Below are 21,186 nucleotides of genomic sequence, written 5' to 3'. Positions count from 1 at the left end.
GACTATTCACAAGAGTTTTCTGTGCTCTTACAGTAAAGCCAGCCTTCTTCATTGCTAGAACTGTTTGTGGCGCTTGTGTCCGCAAGATTAAATTTTTTTCCAGCCACAGTCTACGCATACGGTCTTTAAGCTCGATCAAGCAGCGGTGGGGACAGCATTCTCCTGATTGAGGGGAGTTAACAAGCGGGCGATGGTGGGTGGGGCCAGTTTGTCTCTTCGGCTAATTGAAGCACACTGCGTTCAGCGGATTCTTTTTTCGTTTTGTTCTGCTGTTTGGGAAATTAACTGCAACAACTTGCCACACCCTGAACCCCCAACAGCATTTCAGCTGGAACTACAGTTGCCAAGATTAATGTTGATTCTTCGCTCTTGTGCTGTTACGACCGGCGCTTCCTGAATATAAAACCAAATCGACTGTTTGGACAGCTATCCTTACAGACATCACACAAGCTATCTGTCCTGTCACGGATCTATTTCCACTGGTGAGTAATTGCATCTCTTAAACCCCTTGTCTTATAATATTAGGATTTCCATGTATCGATTTGGAAACAGCCTAAGCTCTGTTCCAATCCCCTGTTTCTTGGAACACTACAGAAAGAACAGGATTCAAAATAATACCAAACACACAGAAAATAAAAGTCTTCTACAACCTCAATGCAGTTTTTCAAACTTGTCTTCTTCACCTGTGTTTCTAAGCTATAATGAGTTGAAGCTGTTAGTCAAATCACAAAATAAGATTAGATGTTAAAACAATTAAAATGTTGGTTTTGTGAAAAGCAACAGGGCTGGTTGGCTGGTATGTTTATTACTGGTCATTGGCCTTGTGAGTTGTATATACACTGGACACAGACTTGAGAACTGCCAGGACCTTGGGAGTCACCTGATGTGGTCAATTTACAATCTTCTGTAAAGCTTGATGAAACCGGGAGAGGGATGGGGCGGCCGACCCTGAATTTGAGTTCTAAAAGACTGGCAGAGATAAAATCAATTAATATTAATTGTCAATGGCCTCTAGTAATGAAGAATGCAGACTGGCAGTCTCCCATCGAGATTTCTTACAGACGGGTGAATGTGCCTCCCCCTGCTGGACTCATAGGGACGCTGGGACACTTGTCTGCATGTTTGATGAACTGTGCCAATAAGTTGCAATCTATGACTAACCTGGATGGTCATAGTCTTCTCCAGGCTTTGCTCAACAGGTTCAGGACCTGTCTGTACGTGAGGTGACACCTGTTGAGTGTCACTTTTGTGCAGTAATTTTGCAGAGTCAAATTCTGTCCTTTTTTTTGTGGGCGGAGATGTCGGGAGATGAGTGACTCCCCATGGGATACCTAGCTCATCTACTCTTGAATTATTATGAGGGTTGAGACTGAAATAGAATAAGTAATTGCAGCTGATGGAACAGGTGAATAATATCATGCAGGATCCATTGATTTAAATTTAAAAACAACAAAGCTTACAAACCGTTCTCTTTCACTGCAGTTTTTCCCCTCGTGTTATAAAATACCAAACTGAAACTGAATTCTTCTAAGCCAGTTTGTGTTTGCCACCAAAGAAATATGAGCTCCAATGATGAGTTATAAACTGAAAAGTGCCAAACGCTTTCCCCCCCCCAAGATTAAGTGCCAAGGGGGAAAACATTTGAACCAAGCAAAAATTTCGCTTATAACATAATTGTATGCACGCACTAAACATGCAATTGCAGACCGACCACCTAAACCAGACCAGAGAAACTGAAGCAGCTTCCAGTTCAGTGACACAACACGAGACAGACACAAATGAAAATGTGAGATTCTTCACTTAAGGGAAAATACTTTGTCTATTTACTCTGTTGAAGTTGGTTTTTATGTAGCTTCTGCCTTGACTCTTTTGTTCCCAACCCCACCCCCGAGGCTGCAAGTCCCTAACATCCTACCTTCAATTCTCAACCTCAAATCTCTCACTTTCACTCTTTGTGCTTATTCATCCCTCACTGGCACCTTCCCTGTCACACACTTAACATACAGATGAAGTGATTACTGTGTTATTAATTATCTTTCAAAGAGAAGAAGAAAATTTACAGCCCAGGAACAGGCCCTTCGGCCCTCCAAGCCTGAGCCGATCCAAAATCTACTGTCTAAACCTGTTGGTCAATTCCTAAGCATCTGTATCCCTCTGCTCCCCACCTACTCATGCATCTGTCCAGATGCATCTACTGTGCCTACCTCTACCACCTCTGCTGGCAATGCATTCCAGATGCCCACCACCCACTGTGTGAAGTACTTACCGCGTATATCATCCTCAAAATTTCCACCTCTCACTTTGAAAGCGTGACCTCTCGTTATTGAATCCTTCACCCTGGGAAAAAGCTTGTCTTTATCCACCCGGTGTATACCCTTCATGATTTTATAAACCTCAATCAGGTCCCCCCTCAATCTTCTATTTTCTAATGAAAATAAACCCAACCTACTCAACCTCTCTTCATAGCTAACACCTTCCATACCAGGCAATATCCTCAAACCTTCTCTGCACCCTCTCCAAAGCATCCACATTCTTTTGGTAACGTGGCAACCAGTATTCTAGATGTGGCCGAACCAATGTCTTGTATAACTTTAACATGACCTGCCAGCTCTTATACTCAATACTCCATCCGCTGAAGGCAAGCACATTATATGCCTTCTTGACCACTCTATCCACCCGTGCAGCAACCTTCAAGGTACAATGGACCTGCACTCCCAGATCTCTCCGCCCATCAACTTTCCCGAGGCTCTTCCATTCACTCTATAATTCACTCTAGAATTAGACGTGCCTAAATGCATCACCTCACATTTATCTGGATTGAAATCCATCTGCCACTTTTCCACTCAACTCTCTAGTCTATCTATATCCTCCTGTATTCTTTGATAGTCCCTTATTCTTTCTGCTACTCCACCAATCTCCGTGTCATCTGTAAACTTGCTGATCATACCAACAGTGCTCTCTTCCAGATCATTTATGTATATCACAAACAACAGTGGCCCCAGCACTCTCCCCTGTGGAACACCACTGGTCTCCTTTCTCCATTTCAAGAAACTCCCTTCAACTACTACTCTCTGTCTCCTGTTGCTCAACCAGTTCTTTATCCACCGAGCTAGAACATCCTGCACACCATGTGACTTCACTTTCTCCATTAGTCTACCATGGGGAACCTTATCAAATGCCTTAAAGTCCATGTATATGACATTAACAGCCCTTTCTTCATCTATCAACTTGGCCACTTCCTCAAAGAACTCTATTAAGTTGGTAAGGCACGATCTCCCTCGCACAAAACCATGTTGCCTATCACTGATAAGCCCATTCTTTTCTAAATCTAAATAGATCATATCCCTCAGTACTCTCTCCAGCAACTTTCCCACCACCGATGTCAGGCTCACTGGCCTGCAGGGATTGGCACACAAGTTCCACTTTGCGTATCTATCCCTAATATTTGAACAATTACAAAAGTTTTTTGAGTTAAATAACAAATCGTGATGCTGACAAAGATGTAACTCCATAAGACCAAACGACATAGGAGTTAAAGTAGACTATTCAGTCTATCCAGTCCCCTCTGTCATTCAATGAATTCCTGACTAATCTGGTAATCCTTAATTCCACTTTTCTGCTTTTCTCCTCACTCCCTCGATTCCATTACTGATTAAAAATCTCTCTATCTCAATGATGAATAAATTAATTACCCAGTCTTTACAGCCCTCTGTCATAAAGAATTCCCTGGATTTACTGCCCTCTCAGAGAAAAAGCCTTCCTCCATCTGTCTTAAATGGATGACTCTCTCACTCTGTTTATGCCCTGTGGTCTTAAACTCTCCTACAAAGGGAAATAACCTTTCTGCATCCATCCTGTCAAACCCCTAAGAATCTTGTGTATGTCAATCAGGTCACCTCCAAGATTTCGCAACTCCAATGAGTACAGACCCAAACTACTTAATTCTCTCATAAATTAATCCCCTCCATACTCAATCAACTGAGTTAACCCTTTCTGGACTGCCTCTAATACTGGTATATCTTTGCTTGGGTAAGGGAACCAATCTGCTCCTAGTATTCTAGGTGTGGTCTGACTGGTACCTTGCATAGCTTTACTAATACTTCCCTATTTTTGTAGAATCATAGAATTTTACAGTATGGAAGGAGGCCATTCATCCCATTGAAATATGTGCTTAGTCCCAAAAGAGTTACCCATCTAGTCCCATTCCCCAGCCCTATCTCTGTAGCCAATACTCAATTTCCTTTGAAATAAAAAAAATTGACATTCTACTTGCCTTTCCTGTCACCTGTATTAACTTGGATGCTAGCTTGTTTTTCCAAAACTTCGTCACAAATTGTATTATGCCATTTCTCACTAAAGATTAGAAGAATGAGAGGCAACCTTATTTAAATTCGTAAGATTCTTTACGTCGACAGGGTAAATGCAGAGAGGTTGTTTTCCCCTTGTGGGAGAGTACAGCACCAGAGGGTATAATCTCAGACCAAGGGGTCACTCACGTATGACAGAGATAAAGAGGGATAGTTTTCTGAGGGTGATTTAATCTGGAATTCTTTACTGCAAAGAGCTGTTGAGTTTGGTTTATTGTCTATCTTAGCCTTGAATACACTTACTTTTAATCAGTAACGGAATCAAGAGTTGTAGGGAAGAGGCAGAAAAGTGGAATTGAGGGTTTTCAGATTGTTATGGTGTGGTAGTGGGTTCAGTGGGATGTAATGACATACTGAGTTAAGTGATACTAATTAACAAATTGATTGGTAGTTTTATATATAGCAGTGATGAATAAATTAAGTGGTAAATTAATGTATGCACATTAACTACTTAGTGTACATATAGCAGTAAATGTATATTAAGCAATAATCCACTTTCAATATATTAGAAACACATGTAAACTAACGAGTGCTGAAGCTAATTTAGACGTATTTAACAAAGCGTCTCACTGCTCCCTGCCCACTTTACAATGGCTGGTCTGGAGAACTCTGAGTCCTTGGCAATGTTCGCAATTCCGGTCCAAAGTGAAGTTACCTGAAAAGGGCAAAGTCCCCGATATTAAGACCATTCTGACTTTAAGATTACATGCTGTATCATCATTCTGTGGTACTTTCAGCACTGTTTCAGAATTCCTTTATGCTGAAACAACATATCCAGGTGGTCCCCTGTAATGGGGCAGTTTCAAGACAGCTCTCGCCAGAGAGATCATACCACACGATTATTTTTCAGTCCAAATAGGCTGATTTTACATTAGGGCTTTTTTCCAGTATTTTTCCACTTTATTTCAATTTCTAATTGTCATGTCCAATTAACCCTTAATGGTCTGTGCAGTTAAGCCTACCACTATCCAGATCAATTATGAGCTCATTGAATGGTAGGATAGACACTATTCCATCTGCTTCCACACCTATAGTCTTACAGTTGAAAATACACCACAACACAAAAGTTCTGCATCAAAAGTGATGGATAAAAAGAAAGGGATGACAACAGATAGTGGGTGTACAAAAGGCAATGATGGTACACTACTTTTTAAAATGGAAGCAGGAACAAAAAAATGATGGAGAAAATATGTATGAATTATATGATCATACAAACTGAAGGAGTCTTCAAGATATAGATGCAAAAAGTACTGATATCAGCAGTAACGAAAGTTTCGAAAGTGATGATTATCATTATCCATGTGCTTATCTAAGGATTGTTTAAATCTCCCTAATGTGGCTGAGTTAACTACATTGGCAGGTAGAGCATTCCACGCCCTTGCCACTCTGAGTAAAGAACCTGCCTCTGACATTTGTCTTAAATCTATCACCCCTCAATTTGTAGTTATGCCCCCTCACACAAGCTGACGTCATCATCCTAGGAAAAAGACTTTCACTGTCTACCCTATAATCCTCTGATCATCTTGTATGTCTCTGTCAAATCCTCTCTTAGCCGCCTTCTTGCCAATGAGAACAGACCTAAGTCTCTCAGCCTTTCCTTATAAGACCTTCCAGACCAGGTAAATCCTAATAAATCTCCTCTGCACCTTTTTCCAATGCTTCCACATCCTTCCCGAAATATGGTGACCAGAATTGTACACAATATTCCAAGTCAGGCTGCACTAGCGTTTTGTACAGTTGCAGCATGATATTGTGGTTCCGGAACTCAATCCCTCTACCAATGAAATCTAACGCACCATATGTCGTCTTAACAGCACTATCAACCTGGGTGGCAACTTTCAAGGATCAATGTACATGGACTCCAAGATCCCTCTGCACATCCACACTACCAAGAACCTTTCCATTGACCCAGTACTCTGCCTTCCTGTTACTCTTCGCAAAGTGCATCACTTTTACATTAAGCTGCGTTGAACTCCATTTGACACCTCTCAGCCTACTTCTGCAGTTAATCCAAGTGCCCCTGCAACCTGTAACATTCTTCCAAACTGTCCACTACTCCACTGATTTTAGTGTCATTTGCAAATTTACTAATCCATCCACCTATGCCTGCGTCTAAGTCATTTATAAGAATGACAAACAGCAGTGGTCCCAAAACAGGTCCTTGTTGGGCACCACTAGTAACCGGACTCCAGGCTGAATATTTCCATCAACCACCACTCGCTGCCTTGTTTCAGAAAGCCAGTTTCTAATCCAAACTGCTAAATCACCCTCAATCCCATGCCTCTGCAGTTTCTCCAACAGCCTACCATGTGGAACCTTATCAAGGGCTTTACTGAAGTCCATGTATACCACGTCAACTGCCCTAGCCGCATCCAAATGCTTGGTCACCTTCTCAAAAAACTCTGAGGTTTGTGAGACACGACCTGCCCTTGACGAAACCGTGTTGACTATCTGAAATCAAATTGTTGCTTGCTAGATGATTATAAATCTTATCTCTTATAATCCTTTCCTACAACAGAAGTAAGGTTCACAGTCTATAATTACCTGGGTCATCTCTACTGTCCTTCTTGAACAAGGGCACAACATTTGCAATCCTCCAGTCCTCTGGTACTAAACCTGTAGACAATGACGACTCAAATATCAAAGCCAAAGACTCTGCTATCTCCTCCCTAGCTTCCCAGAGAATGCTCAGGTAAATCCCATCTGGCCCAGGGGACTTATCTACTTTCACACCGTCTAGAATTGACAACATCTCCTCCTTACTAACCTCAATCCTTTCAAGTCTAATAGCCCACATTTCAGACTTCTCCTCCACAATATTCTCTTTTTCCGATTGAAAACAGATGAGAAATGTTCGTTTAGCCCCTCTCCGATCTCCACAGGGTCCACACTCGGCTTCCCTCTTCTGTCTTTGGCTCTGTTCCTACCCTATCTATCCTTTTATTCCTCACATACCTATAGAAAGCTGTAGGGTTCTTCTTTATTCTATTTGCTAAAGACTGCTCGTGTCCTCTGTTTGCTCTTCTTAACTGTCTCTTTAAATCCTTCCTAGCTGATCTGTAAATCTCCCTCACCTCATCTGAACCATCTTGCCTCATCAACACATAAGCCTCCTTCACTTAACAAGAGATGCAATTTCTGTAGTAAACCAAGGTTCCCTTACCTTATCACTTCCTCCCTGCCTGACAGGGACACACACATCAAGGCCACACAATATCTGTTCCTTAAACCAGCTCCACATTTCCACTGTCAGCATCCCTTGCATTTTGCTACCCTATTTTATGCATCCTAATTGCATTATAATTGCCCGTGCCCCATCAACAACTCTTGCCCTGTGGCATGTACCTATCCCTTTCCATCACTAAACTAAACGTAACTGAATTATGGTCACTCTCTCCAAAGTGCTCACCTACAACTAAATCAAACACCTGGCCTGGTTTATTACCAAGCACCAGATCCAGTGTGACCTCCCCTCTTGTCAGCCCTTTGACAGACTGTGTCAGGAAACCCTCCTGTACACCGGTCAAAAACTGATCCATCCGACGTACTAGAGTTATAGCACTTCCAGTCAATGTTGGGGAAGTTAAAGTCTCCCATAATGACCACCCTGTTCCTTTCACTCCTATCCAGGATAATTTTGCCAATCCTCTCTTCTACCTCCCTCAAACTGTCTGGAGGCCTACAAAAAACTCCAAGCAGTGTGACCTCTCCTCTCCTGTTCCTAACCTCAATTAGAAGAGGCCATACAGAACAGTATAGATCACTTGACATCTAGATGTATAGAAAATGGATTGCAGATAAGCATCATAAAAAAAATCAAAGCAAGGTAGTTAGAGTGAATATTTTCTAGAAGAAATGGCCTGTCAAATTCTTCAACAGTGATTTCACACAGTGCTCTAGAAGAGGAGAGATCAGGTGCCCTAAAGTGCCTTGGCTGAGATGAAGAGATCATGTGTTCAAGTGACCTGACAATCTTCATACACTATTATGAAGATTTGTGAACTGCAATATTAATTTAGTGTCACTGATTGGACATTGGTCTCTATCTCAGGTTTTATAGAAAGAAAAGAAAGGAAAAAGGTTGTATTTTCGAGGAATGCACCACCTCAATTGGAGTCATTGAATTTGTTATACTTCCAGAGTGAGGTTATATAACCAAGTTTGTGGGGCAATAAAGCTATTGAATTTGAACACAGCAGTATTTAGTTTTCTGTATCTCTTTTCCAGTTATCATCCCCTTGGTCAAAATTCCACATTGAGGATGTTTTGCTCAGAGCCTGCTGTTTGGAGTTCAGTGACATAAGACAACTGTACAGCCAGTTCTATTTATTTTCTACTTGTAAGAGTATGCCTCAGATCTCAACTTTCTAACATATTGAATCGATTCGTCTGTTGTTTGGGCTGAGTTCATGCATCTTTTAGCAGAGACAATTAGCTTTTCAAATATTGCAGTTAGTAATTTGAATGCATCTTACCTTTTATCTGTTGAGGCAAGAATCACTTTTTGCATCTTTTGAGAATGAATCTTGCACAGCACAACCCAAAGTTTCCCTTTAGTGAGTTGAGATGGATACTGTTCAATAAGCTTTGAAACATTCAACTGTATCACCTATGGCTTGCTGGGGTCTGCTAAGTGAAAAGACGATGTTTAACTTAATTTGCAAAACATTGATTTTTAGAAACCAAAATGTCTCTTTAACACAATTTTTCTTGTATCAGATATGTTTCTAACACCTTTTTCAATTTTAATTAACTCATTTATTAGATGATATGGTCATGTAGTAATGATGCCTCCTGAATTTGCCTTGACAAGTGGCATGTTTGAATTCTTGAAGAAACAGAATTAGAAGAATTCATCAATATTCTTAATAATTATCATCCCTCCATTAAAATTGAAGCTGCAGCACACAATTTAACTCCATACCAAATGATTCAGGATAACGAGCTTCAGGCAACAACAAAAAATTTTCTTTCAAAATTACTGACACATCTCTACAAAAAAACAGTCATTGATTTTAATGCATCTTTTGCAGACTGTGGAGGTCATAACCAATACATTTCCAAGAGATGTACATGAAGTTAGAAAATTTTAACCAAGCAGTTACCACCTTTTTATTTTTACCACAGCTCCGATCTCAATCTCCAATTTAAACTGAACAGTTGATAGTGTTGATTAGAAAAGCATCCATGACATTTAGTCCATTCCATCCATCAGCTTGAACATTCACGCCATTCACCACTGACATACAGTGGCTGCAGTGTATACCATGCAAAAGATGGACTGCATCAAAGAGTGTGGTGCTGGAACAGCACAGCCGGTCAGGCAACATCTGAGGAGCAGGAGAGTTGATATTTTAGGCATCAGCTCTCCTGCTGCTGGGATGCTGCCTGACCTGCTCTGTTTTTTCCAGCACCACACTCTTCAACTCTGATCTCCAGCATCTGCAGTCCTCACTTTCTCTTAAAAGATAGACTGCAGTAACTCACCTAGGCTCTTCCAACAGCACTGTTCAAACCACTGACCTTGACTTCAAGGAAGAAAAAGACAGCAGCTACATGTAAACGCTACCACCTGCAAACTCCTCTCCAAGCCACATACTATTGTCATTTGGAACTACATCACCATTCCTTCACTGTCGCTGAGACAAAATCCTGGAATTCCCTTCATAATAGCAGCCCAAGAAATGCAGAGGTTCAATTTACCACGGCTTCTCCGGGGCAGTAAGGGGTGGCTAATAAATGGTGGCCTTGCCAGTAGTATTTATATCCTATTGTTATGACATGGCAGTGAATCCCTCTGTTAATTAAGCTAAACACCCAGAAAAGCTCCCCTCTCCTCGTAATCTGTTAAAATATCAGTGACAGAACTCCCAAATTCCACTTTTAAAAATAAATCAATTTATTCTTTAACCCTAAAAGTGAACAGTAAACAACAACTATTCACAAGTCTACGCCCCCTTTATCTTAACTGCTTATTACCTGTCTCCAACTCTATAACCCTGTACTGTTCCAACAAAACACTTATTAAAATTACATCAACTTAATTTCAAAACCATACAATGGCTGTCGTCTTCAGTGTCTGTCTTCTTTTGGCTGAAAATCTCCCTGGGTTGTTGTCTGTCTTTTTATTGTGAAGATGTTTCAAATGAAAAAGGTACCTTTTGATAGAGTTTCAATATCTTGGGTCTTCCTCAATGGCAGTTACTCTGACTTTCAAACTGACTGTCTTTTTTTATACCACAACATCAGATTGCCAACATCAAACCAATGAGACAAAGTAATAAATTCAAATTCAATTGGGTTTTAGTATCCTGGAGCATAATTTAAACTGGTTTAAATTTGAATTGTCAAAACAACAACTAACTCTGGTAACTATTTCACAGCCAAATTTTACATATTTTCAATTTTCCAGTATGCTCTGAGATTGCTAGCTAGTCATATGACTGTTCCTTGTAAGCTCCCAGTGCAGAACGACATTCACTCTCTCTTTAAAGGTACATTGCATGCCTTCAACTTCATAATACTATGATTTTGTTTAGAAAAGAAGTTCCTGAATCAATATAGGCTTGACTGATAGATTCTACATTCACTTGCAAGGAATTCATTACCTTAGTGATTTCAGATTTTCCTAGACATTAAGCATCACTTTGATTGTAATAAAACTATTTTTATTCTTTGGCAGCCTCGCAATTCCTCCCAACACCCCTCTACTCCATAAAGTTTGCAGCCTACCTCTTCCTTGGCAGTTCTCCTTTCCCGTTTGGTGAGCAAACAGGTTTAGAAAACCCTGATGGAGTCAAGCTGTTGTCATCCTACAAAAGATTCTGGACTGAGGTAATGTGTGTTTATTTTAGTAGAAACCTAGAATTTACGGACAGTTCCTGGAGAAGTTTGCAAGGAACAGATCTTGTTCTTGCTAACAGTGATAAAGAGAAACAAATTGACCATTTATCGTCATTAAATAAGCTACTTACATTTTGGTTTGCTTCATAAGTAGTGAGGCATGAATTCCAGTGCATTCTCCCATAACTGCAGTGATTAATTTATTGAACTTAAGATAAGTGACATTTGTATGGACTTCCGGAAAGTATTTGATAAGGGCTCACATAAATGCTCTCCTTGTTATTTAAGACAAGTGTCTAGTCTTGTTAAGATTCATTAGTAGTCTTTCCTCTACTATTAATAGTTAGACAGGACCTTGGATTTAGCCTCACTAAACTGCAACCACAAGTTCCAATCGTTGGTAACCCAGAAGCAAGTATGACAAATGGTTTCCTGCAAAGATTTATAAGACAAGTACTAAATGCACAGGTCTGTTTTTCTTTCAAATCCTTTCTTTGCCTCACCCACTTTATTCGTTGAAGAGAATGATTTGGCATTAATTTATGGAGGGAATCAATTTAGTTATTGTAATTATGAAGAAGTTGACTCATTCTTATCTAAGCATTATTATCAAAGTGCCTTATTGCTAATCAAATTCTTCATTTCTGTTTCACAGGAGCTTTTGAAGAAACATTCAAGCTCTACATCATGTTTTCTATGTATAAAGGGTGTCTGTTTATAGGCACAATTATGATTTGTGGAATGTTGTACATATTTGGCAGTCTGGATAACTACGAATATATTAAAAACTTCTTCAGACCTTCCCCATCCCGGATAAAGAATTACAGAAATGTATCAAATATAATTGTAGAATCTGGGATTATGTTTGTGGAGACATCTGATAAGGTTGAGCCAACACCATTGACTGTGTGTTCAGTGGAGTCTGCTGCCCGGTTAAATCCAGAAAAGCGTATCTATTTCTTCATGAAGGAATTCAGTGGCAATTTAACACAGTATCCACAACCTGACTATGCTGGCATCCCGTTGCTTTCCTCAATTAGTAATGTTGATGTTCTACCCTTGAATCCCACTGAACTGTTTGAAGACACTCCCCTGATTGCCTGGTATCAAAAGGTAATTAATTCATAAAAGCAATGCTGATGAAAACACTTGTTCTGATAAACTCGTAACATTGCTCATTTTAAAAAAAAAGCAAATATTATTTAAGATAAATGCAAAGATAGGAACTGAAATTTTCTATTTAGCCCTTGAACTTGCTTGCCATCCAGTGATATTATGGCTAATCTTCAATACGTCTAGGGCAGCACAGTGGCTTAGTTATTATTATTACTGCTGCCTCATGGTGCCAGGGACCCAGTTTCGATTCCACTCTTGGGTGACTGTCTATCTGTGTGGAGTTTGCATATTCTCCCTATATCTGTGTGGGTTTCCTCCCGGGTGCTCCAGTTTCCTCCAGATGCTCCAATTTCCTCCTGCAGTCCAAAGCTGGGCAGGTTAGGTGGATTGGCAATATTAAGTTGCCCATAATGTTCAGGATGTGTAGGTTAGGTGAATTAGCCGGGGGAAATCTTGGGTTATGGGGATAGAGTTAGGGTGGGGTGGGGTGGTCGTGGAGGGTCTGAGTGAGGTGCTATTCAGAAGCTCGTTGCAGACTCATTGGGCTGAATGGCCTACTTTTGCACTGCAGGAATTCTATAACCAATTGTATCTATCAATTTTGTTCCACCAATACCATTGCTTAAAGAAACTATTCATCTCAGAGTTAACATTTTCAATATATCCGGCATCAATTGATGTTTGCAGTACACTGCAAATAATTTTGTGTTTCAATATATTTCTCAATTTAAAGTCAGACCTTTCAAGAATTGAAGTTTAAAAAACACCCAAGTCTAAGTCTTGACAAATGGGAAAAATAATTTATCTCAAAGTTCAGTCAACCATGAGTGACCTTTATCAAATTCCTTTTTAAAGTCCTTTAAATATCCTTCATAATCTCCAGTCCATATATCAGTGACCTCTTGACCTCAACCAGCTTCATTTGACATGACTCATCTTTTATAACTTTCCTTTAAACAGTTCCTTTGGATAGGAACTGTCTGATCCTGGAACTTCTCACTCTGTAATGCCATTATGTTATTCATTATTGTTATTTTGTATTTGCTCATTTTGATGAGTGTCTGTCCCTGATTTAGTACTACCCATCATTCAACATTGGTGCAGCCTCCAATGTAGATGCTAAAATTATCAAATCGATTTGTCATTCTTTATTTTCTTTGGTGCCATCTTTCTCAGCTTTCAAAGATCTAACAGTTCTCCTGACCTCCTCTTTTCTTAATCCAAGGATGGATTTTTTATGTTTGTATTCCCAATACCTGGTAAACTTTAGTTTTATACAACTTTTGTGGTTCTGAGATCTATTTTGTCAACCATTCCTGACCTTTACATCTCTTTTCCTTGCCATACATTTAATACAACATTTAGTTGCCTTCTGATAACTATATCAACAAAAACAAATGGCCAAATATCTGTTTCCCAATTTGGCCCCATTATAAATGATTGGTTGAGCCTCATTAATGGATCCGCTCAGCAGATTTTGTTTTTCCTTGGCTGAAATGAAATAGTTTTGCATTGACTTTTCATGTGGTTAAAGTTTTGGGACTTTGTTTTCTCCTCCCCCCCCCCCCCCCAGTGTGTGCCTGTTTGATCAAGATTAAGGGATGTGAAATAGAACAGTTGTCTTTAGCTTCAAGGGGTGCCACAAACACTAGAGAGGGAATAGATTTAAATCTGCTGAAAATGAACTTTAGGAATGACATTTCATCCTTTCTGTTGCACTACAGGTAAATCCAAATGCGGAAAGATATTGGACCCATGTACTTGCTGATGGCTGCAGGTTAGCATTGCTCTGGAAATATGGTGGAATCTACCTGGATACTGACATTATATCACTGAAGCCATTACCATTTGCTAACTTTACTTGCTTAGAAGATGGAAGTTTCTTCAATAATGCAGCTTTAGGATTTCACTATATCCACCATAATTTTCTGTTGGACTGCATGAAAGATTTTGTTGCCAATTATATTGGACATGTTTGGGGCCAGCAAGGCCCAAGACTGATAACGCGTGTTTTGAAGCAATGGTGTCAGTCCGATAACCCAAGTGCCTTCACTGGAAAAGAATGCAATGGAATCTCTTTATGGGTCACAAGGCGGTTCTATCCAATCCCCTATTCAAACTGGGGGAGCTACTATAACCACTGGGAAAAGGAGAATATAGAGAGCTACTTCTCAGATACTTATGGAGCTCACATCTGGAACTATATGAATTCCGGCAGAAAGAGAAAAGTAACTGCTGGAAGTGGATCATTACTTGAATATCTTTTTCAGATGCATTGTCCGACTACTTACAAAACTTTAGTTCTATGAGTTCAAACTCCCGTATATCCTGAGGTTTTGGGGACTTGAGGTCACTAAATGTACAGATGATCCAAAATGGTGTTACAATTTGGGAAAAACAAGCTGTAAATCCCACCGTCACCTTATCATTTGACTCGATAACATTCGCTCCAATTGAGTTCTATTGTAAATGCTCGATAAGGCAACTCAAAGATGGCCGTTTGCTCCATAAGGAGCATTAAAATTCTCCATTAAAAAGGCCAGAACTTTCTCCTTCCTCAGATGGTGAGAAGGAGAAATAATCAGGCCAATTAAGAGGCACACCTTAAGGTGGGCGAGAAAGGTGACCATTTCCCTGATTGGGGAACCATAGCAACCGACCTATAGGGTTTGTGGAGAACCTTCATTTACCACACACTGGGGGCAATGGAGGTGAGGCTGGGGACATTTGAAGCTCATTTCCCCCCCCCCCCGCCCTTGTCTCCAAATCCCCTGACAACCGTCGCCCAACAATCCCTGCCATTCCCAACCTTCGATTGGCCAGCAGCATCTGGAAACACAGGATGCCAGTGTTGAGAGCTGTGACAGGGTGTGATCCCTGCCCACACATGCTTATTGGCTCTTCATGAGCTGACTGGCACAGAATATGGAGAGTTATCTTATCAGTGGGGTTAGTGTAATAATTGCCACCAAACACACTCCTCCCAATACTTTAGGAAAATACGGAGAAAATTGCACCTGTAGTGTTAAGGTTCTCTTGTGGAATGTGTGGTTTGAATTCTATCTTCAGGAGTTTGATTTTAAAGCATATTGTTTGGGTTCCTCTTGTGGTAATGCTTATTTTGTTCAGTGTCAATCCTACCTGGGAATGCTTGATGCCAACTAATTCAATCTTTTCCCTAGGGTTCAAAAGTAGGCGGTATAATTTTAAGGTGAGAGGAGAAAGAGATTTAAAAATGACCTGAAGGGCAACATTTTGACACAGGCTGGTTTGTATGTGAAATGAAGTGGTAAATGCACATACAATTACACCATTTTAGAGACATTTGGATAGGTGCGTGAATAGGAAAAATTCCGAAGGAAATGGCCCATGTGCAGGTAAAAGGGACTACTTTAGTATGGGAAACTTAGTCGGCATGGATGAGTTGGACCGAAGGGTCTGATCCATGCTATATAACTCTATGACCGATTACTTTAAACCTGCAGCCTCTAGCTGTCCAGTCTTTTTGAGTGAGAACATTTTATCCACATATACTCCTTCCAGATTGATTTTGCAACTTGGAATTCCTCCATCAGATTTCCTCTTAGCCATTTTTTTTCCAAGTGCAACAGACAAACTTCTCCATCCTATCCTGATAATCATTCCTCATCCCTGGAGCCATTCTCTCAAATATTTTGTACACTTTTCCTCTTAAAAACCTTCATATCCTTCCTAAAGTACAGCACTTACAACTGAGCACGGTGTATGCCAAGTGAGGGTGAATCGGTGTCTTGTATAACTTCATCATAACCTCCTTACTCTATATCCCTATCATCAAAATTTGGGATACAGCACATGCTACATTACCCACACTCTCAAACTGTCCTGCCTCCTTTAAAATAATTCTGCATGGATACACATAGGCCCCTCTGGTCCAGCAGCCCTTTGAAAATAGTACCATTTATGTTATATTTTCTGAGTTCTTCCTACCCAAAATGAATGATTTCAAATGTTTTAATTCAAGTGTAGGCTGTTATTTTTGAACTCAACATTTGTGAAGGATGTTTATAAAATACTGTATTAAAAAACAATATAAATGAGGAACTTCAAAAAAAAAGTTAATTGAGTATTTGCCCATTTGAGTGCACTGGCAATCTAATACTATACAGGATAAGTTTTTGCTCCATTTACTTCAGTGTGAAATGTCAAGTATTGTTGCTGAAGGGAACATACCTTGACAATAGGAACAGTGGGTTACAGTGGTACCTGCCCTACAGTCAATTCGGTGTAAAAGAGAAATTCCAGCAATTTACACACTGCAGCTGCTGCTGCCGCTTGTAGTAAATCTGTTGCTGTGGAATATCACATTTGTGTTGTTATCCTCTTACATCCCATGGCTCATCTGCAACTGCTCTGGCATACCTGTCATCAAACTATACCAAGGTCTGCCCCTCCATCTTGCCATCTAGAAGAGATCTCCAGAGATTTTCAGCTCTGATCAAATGGCCAAAATATTGACTTATCTGGATGTCTCATTTTGCTCTTTTGAGAATTATCTTTTATTTCTGTTCCAAATTGAAACAATAATTTTTGTCTTGGTCTGTGTATGGAATTCTTAGCATCCAAATATCTAAGGCCTCTAATATGTTTCCACAAATATTTAGTTATTGTCCAGTTTCTGAGACATACAAAGAAGTGGTGGATAAAATGTAGCATGTTATGAGATTTTTCTCCTGTTTTAGAGTTTTCTTTTTGTGCACACACTGGTTAATATTCACAAAATAACTTCTGGTGATTCCTATCCTCCTCCTGACTATAGTATTGCACCTTGCGTCTGTTGTTATCCTAAACGGACAAACTTGTGCTGTGGTGAATACAATCTTCATTCTAACTTCTTCTAATGTGTATGTCGCGACTACCTGAATTTTTATCTTTTTGATGTTCACTTCAATCCATATTCAAAGATTTGAGATTTTACTTGGACAATATTTAGTGGGGGGTTTTCTGATTTGGCAGGTGGCAGTGTTTGCAAATTTATTATCCATGTTTCATCCATTTTCCATCTAAATTGAAGAATGTTTGTGTACAGACTGAATAATATTACAACAGTACACTACCTTGTCATAGTCACTTCTTCACTTCAAACAAGGTTGATTGTCTCTCTTCTACCTAATGCTCACTAAATGCCAATATAGCTCCTGGATAAATCTCATCCCCTACTTCTGCTGTCAATTTTACATTTCATCTATTTTGATGAAACACATGGTCAAATGATTTTTCTAAGTGGCTGTGAAGCATATGTAAGTGAAGTTGTCTACTTTTGAGAGACGTTGTTAAATAATGCTCTCAGGAACAAGAGAGGGAATATTTAATCTATCAAGATATAAATCCAGACTCTGTTTCACCAATTTCTGCTCCAAATGCGTTGTTATTTCTTTTGATTATGATTTTCAACGTCACTTTGTAATGACACAATAAGCTTATGGTTCTAAAATGATAGCTAAGAAATTTAAAGCAAACTTGACAGATAGGAAAAAGTCTCTAGTCACTAAGACTGTATCTTTTGGTATGTATTTGATCACAAATTTCTGTTATCACTTCTAATTCTGTTCTCCTTGGAGAATCATTAATATCATGGCTGGGATCATACAAGATTGATCTCTTCTATGTATCTGCTGGGAGCATATATCTCATTACTATTCCCCCCTGTTTGTGGATGAAATGCTGCCGTTAAAAGCCAGAGATGGCACTCAAATCTGTCTTGCGCAGGCAGGTGGCCTAATGTGCAGTTGGTAACTGAAACTGGAGAACAAATCAGACTGATACAGTTCTACGATTCAAAGTTCTATAACGTAACTTATTTTTAAAAAGTGTGATCAGCTTCTGACGCTTAACTGTGAAATCCGTATAAAGCATGAATGTGAATATTTAAAGGATAACGCTTTGATCTATTCTGGGGAAATTAGAAACCCTACCAAAACAACTACCGTCAAATGGAAGAAGTATAAAGATTTCAACAGTGCAGGGGAATGCAAAATATTTAAGGATTGCAGTACATAAAATCAATGAAATTATAACACAAAGGGAGATGGACGGAGCTTCAAAAAAATTTTGTAGAGTGCTTGGCCATTGATTAAATGGCATTTAAATAACATTGAAGGAGCCTTTAACTTGTGAAGATTATTTTAAGAAGCATTGGGGTAGAGGTTAGTCTCTCATGAATAGGCAGCAGTACATACCATAGCCTGCTTGATAATCCATCTCATTGAAGTCAGAGTTTAATCTGTTTCTCCTTCAACTTTGTGGAAGTAAAAAAAATAAAATAATTCACTGATGCATTTGTGAGTCATTTTCTTAATATTTGTCAACAGTTAGAAGTATTTAATCATGAAGAAAGATGTCTTGCTTAATGTGATTTGGAGATGCTGACGTTGGACTGGGGTGTACAAAGTTAAAAATCACAACAGCAGGTATTAGTCCAACAGGTTTAATTGGAAGCACTAGCTTTCGGAGTGCTGCTCCTTCATCAGGTGGTTGTGGAGTACACAATTGTAAAACAAAGAATTTATAGCAAAAGTTTAGTGTGATGTAACTGAAATTATACATTGAAAAATACCTTGATTGTTTGTTAAGTCTCTCATCTGTTAGAATGACCATGATAGATTCACTTCTTTCATTTGTAACTCTCTCAAAACTTTTTTTTAAAAAAGTTACATTCTCAGGTTAACTGTAACAATTGGTGTCAGCGCAGATAAGATGTTGAAGGTGTTAGCCCCCAGTGTTCTGTTGTCTGTGCCATAATATTTAGACTGATTCTAATCTAAAAAATTAGAATCTTGCGTGGATTCATGCAGTTTTTGAGCAAAGCATAAGTTACTCTGCAAGTATAAATTCACCCCACAAACATGTGCATGTGGGCTTGTGTGTGTGTGTCTGGAGTGAGGGGTCATGAGTGTGTGTGAGATAGTGTATGTATGAGTGTAAAGGGGTCTAAGTCTGTGAGAGGGTGTGTGTGTGTGTGGTGCAGTGGGGTCACCTGTTGTGTGACATGAAACCAAGGTCCCGGTTGAGCCTCTGTTCGGCCGCTCGCTGTCCTGAAGTGTGCCTTGGAGGATGGTCACCCGAAAGTCCGAGGTCGAATGTCCTGGACCGCTGAAGTGTTCCCCAACTGGGAGGGAACACTCTTATCTGTTGATTTGTGTGGTGTCCATTCATCCGTTGCCATAGCCTCTGCTTAGTTTCCCCAATGTACCATGCCTCAGGGCGTCCTTGCCTGCAGAGTATAAGATAGACAACGTTGGCTGAGTCACATGAATACCTGCCACGTACATGGTGAGAGGTGACCCCACGCATAATGGTGGTATCTATGTCCACACTCTGACACATCTTGCAGCACCTACCATGACAGGGTTGTATGGAGTTGTCCTGAAAGACGGGCAGTTTGCTATGAACATTGATCTGTTTGGAAATTGGTGGTTGTTTAAAGGCGATAGTCTGCTCAGATGAGGAGGAACGTGACGGCCACCTGGAAGTACTCAGGGATGTTGTCATAAGAACAGGGTATGATGCTCAACTTATCGATCGCCAGTTCTGGCATGCCACAGCAAGGAGCTGTAACGACCTCCTCAGGAGACAGACGTGTGCTGCAGGGGTACCCTTCGTTGTCCAGTACTTCCCAGGAGCTGGAAAAACTACGCCATGTTCTTCGTGACCTGCAACACATTATCAGTGAGGATGAGCACCTCGCCAAGACCTTCCCCACAACTCCATTGCTCGCCTTTAAACAACCGCCAATTTTCAAACTGATCATTATTCGTAGCAAGCTGCCTGGCTCTCAGGACAACTCCATACAACCCTGTCATGGTAGGTGCTGCAAGACGTGTCAGTGTGGACATAGATACCACTATTATACATGGGGACACCTCCCATCATGTACATGGCAGGTACTCATGTGGCTCAGCCAACATTGTCCATCTTATACGCTGCAGGCAAGGATGACCCGAGGCATGGTACATTGGGGAATCTGAGCAGAGGCTATGGCAACGGATGACAGGGCACCGTACGACAATCAACAGATAGGAGTGTTCCCTCCCAGTTGGGGAACACTTCAGAGGTCCAGGACATTCGACCTTGGACTTTTTGAGTGACCATCCTCCAAGGCAGACTCCGGGACAGGCAGCAGTGAAAAGTGGCCGAGCAGAGGCTGATAGCTAAGTTCGGTACCCATAGGGAGGGCCTCAACTAGGACCTTGGGTCCATGTCACATTACAGGAACCACCATTGCACTACACACACACACACACACATTCATACAGACACACACACACACACACACACACACGTTTGTGAGGTGAATTTGTACTTGCAGAGTTACATTGTACTTTGCTCAAAAACTGCATGAATCCATGTAAGACTCTATTAACTCATTTTTTAGATTAGAATCAGCCTAAACATTATGGCACAGACAGGGAACATGGGGGCTAACACCTTCAACATCTTATCTGACCAATTGTTACGGTAAACCTGAGAATGTAACTTTTTTAAAAAAACGTTTTGTGATTTACATATGAAATAAGTGAAACTACCATGGTTATTCAAACAGATGAGAGACTTAACAAACAATCAAGGTATTTTTCAATGTATAATTTCAGTTATATCACACTGTAAACATTTGCTATAAATTCTGCATCTTACAATTATGTACTCCACAACCACCTGATGAAGGAGCGTCGCTCCGAAAGCTCGTGCTTCCAATTAAACCTGTTGGATTATAACCTGGTGTTGTGTGATTTTTAACTTTGCTTAATGTGAATTAGCTTCCTTTACTATGGATAATTCAACCAAAAATTAATAGTTTATCTTAGACTCATGGAGACCTTCA

At 40.2% G+C, this 21,186-nt stretch overlaps 1 protein-coding gene across 1 annotated transcript; it reads left to right on the top strand.

The window, feature by feature from the left end:
• The first annotated feature begins 239 nt into the window (after positions 1–239).
• Positions 240–15,042, top strand: LOC140479116 (alpha-1,4-N-acetylglucosaminyltransferase-like). Its single transcript, XM_072573056.1, has 4 exons — positions 240–482; positions 11,050–11,201; positions 11,866–12,323; positions 14,051–15,042. Exons 3-4 carry the CDS (start codon positions 11,898–11,900, stop codon positions 14,633–14,635), a joined length of 1,011 nt encoding a protein of 336 aa, XP_072429157.1. The 5' UTR covers positions 240–482; positions 11,050–11,201; positions 11,866–11,897; the 3' UTR covers positions 14,636–15,042.
• The last annotated feature ends 6,144 nt before the right edge of the window (positions 15,043–21,186 follow it).

The sequence above is a fragment of the Chiloscyllium punctatum genome, chromosome 6 (genome assembly GCF_047496795.1).
Source record: "Chiloscyllium punctatum isolate Juve2018m chromosome 6, sChiPun1.3, whole genome shotgun sequence".
Lineage (NCBI taxonomy): Eukaryota > Metazoa > Chordata > Chondrichthyes > Orectolobiformes > Hemiscylliidae > Chiloscyllium > Chiloscyllium punctatum.
The sequence above is the reverse complement of the archived record's forward strand: the minus strand, read 5'-3'. Positions and strand labels throughout refer to the sequence as shown.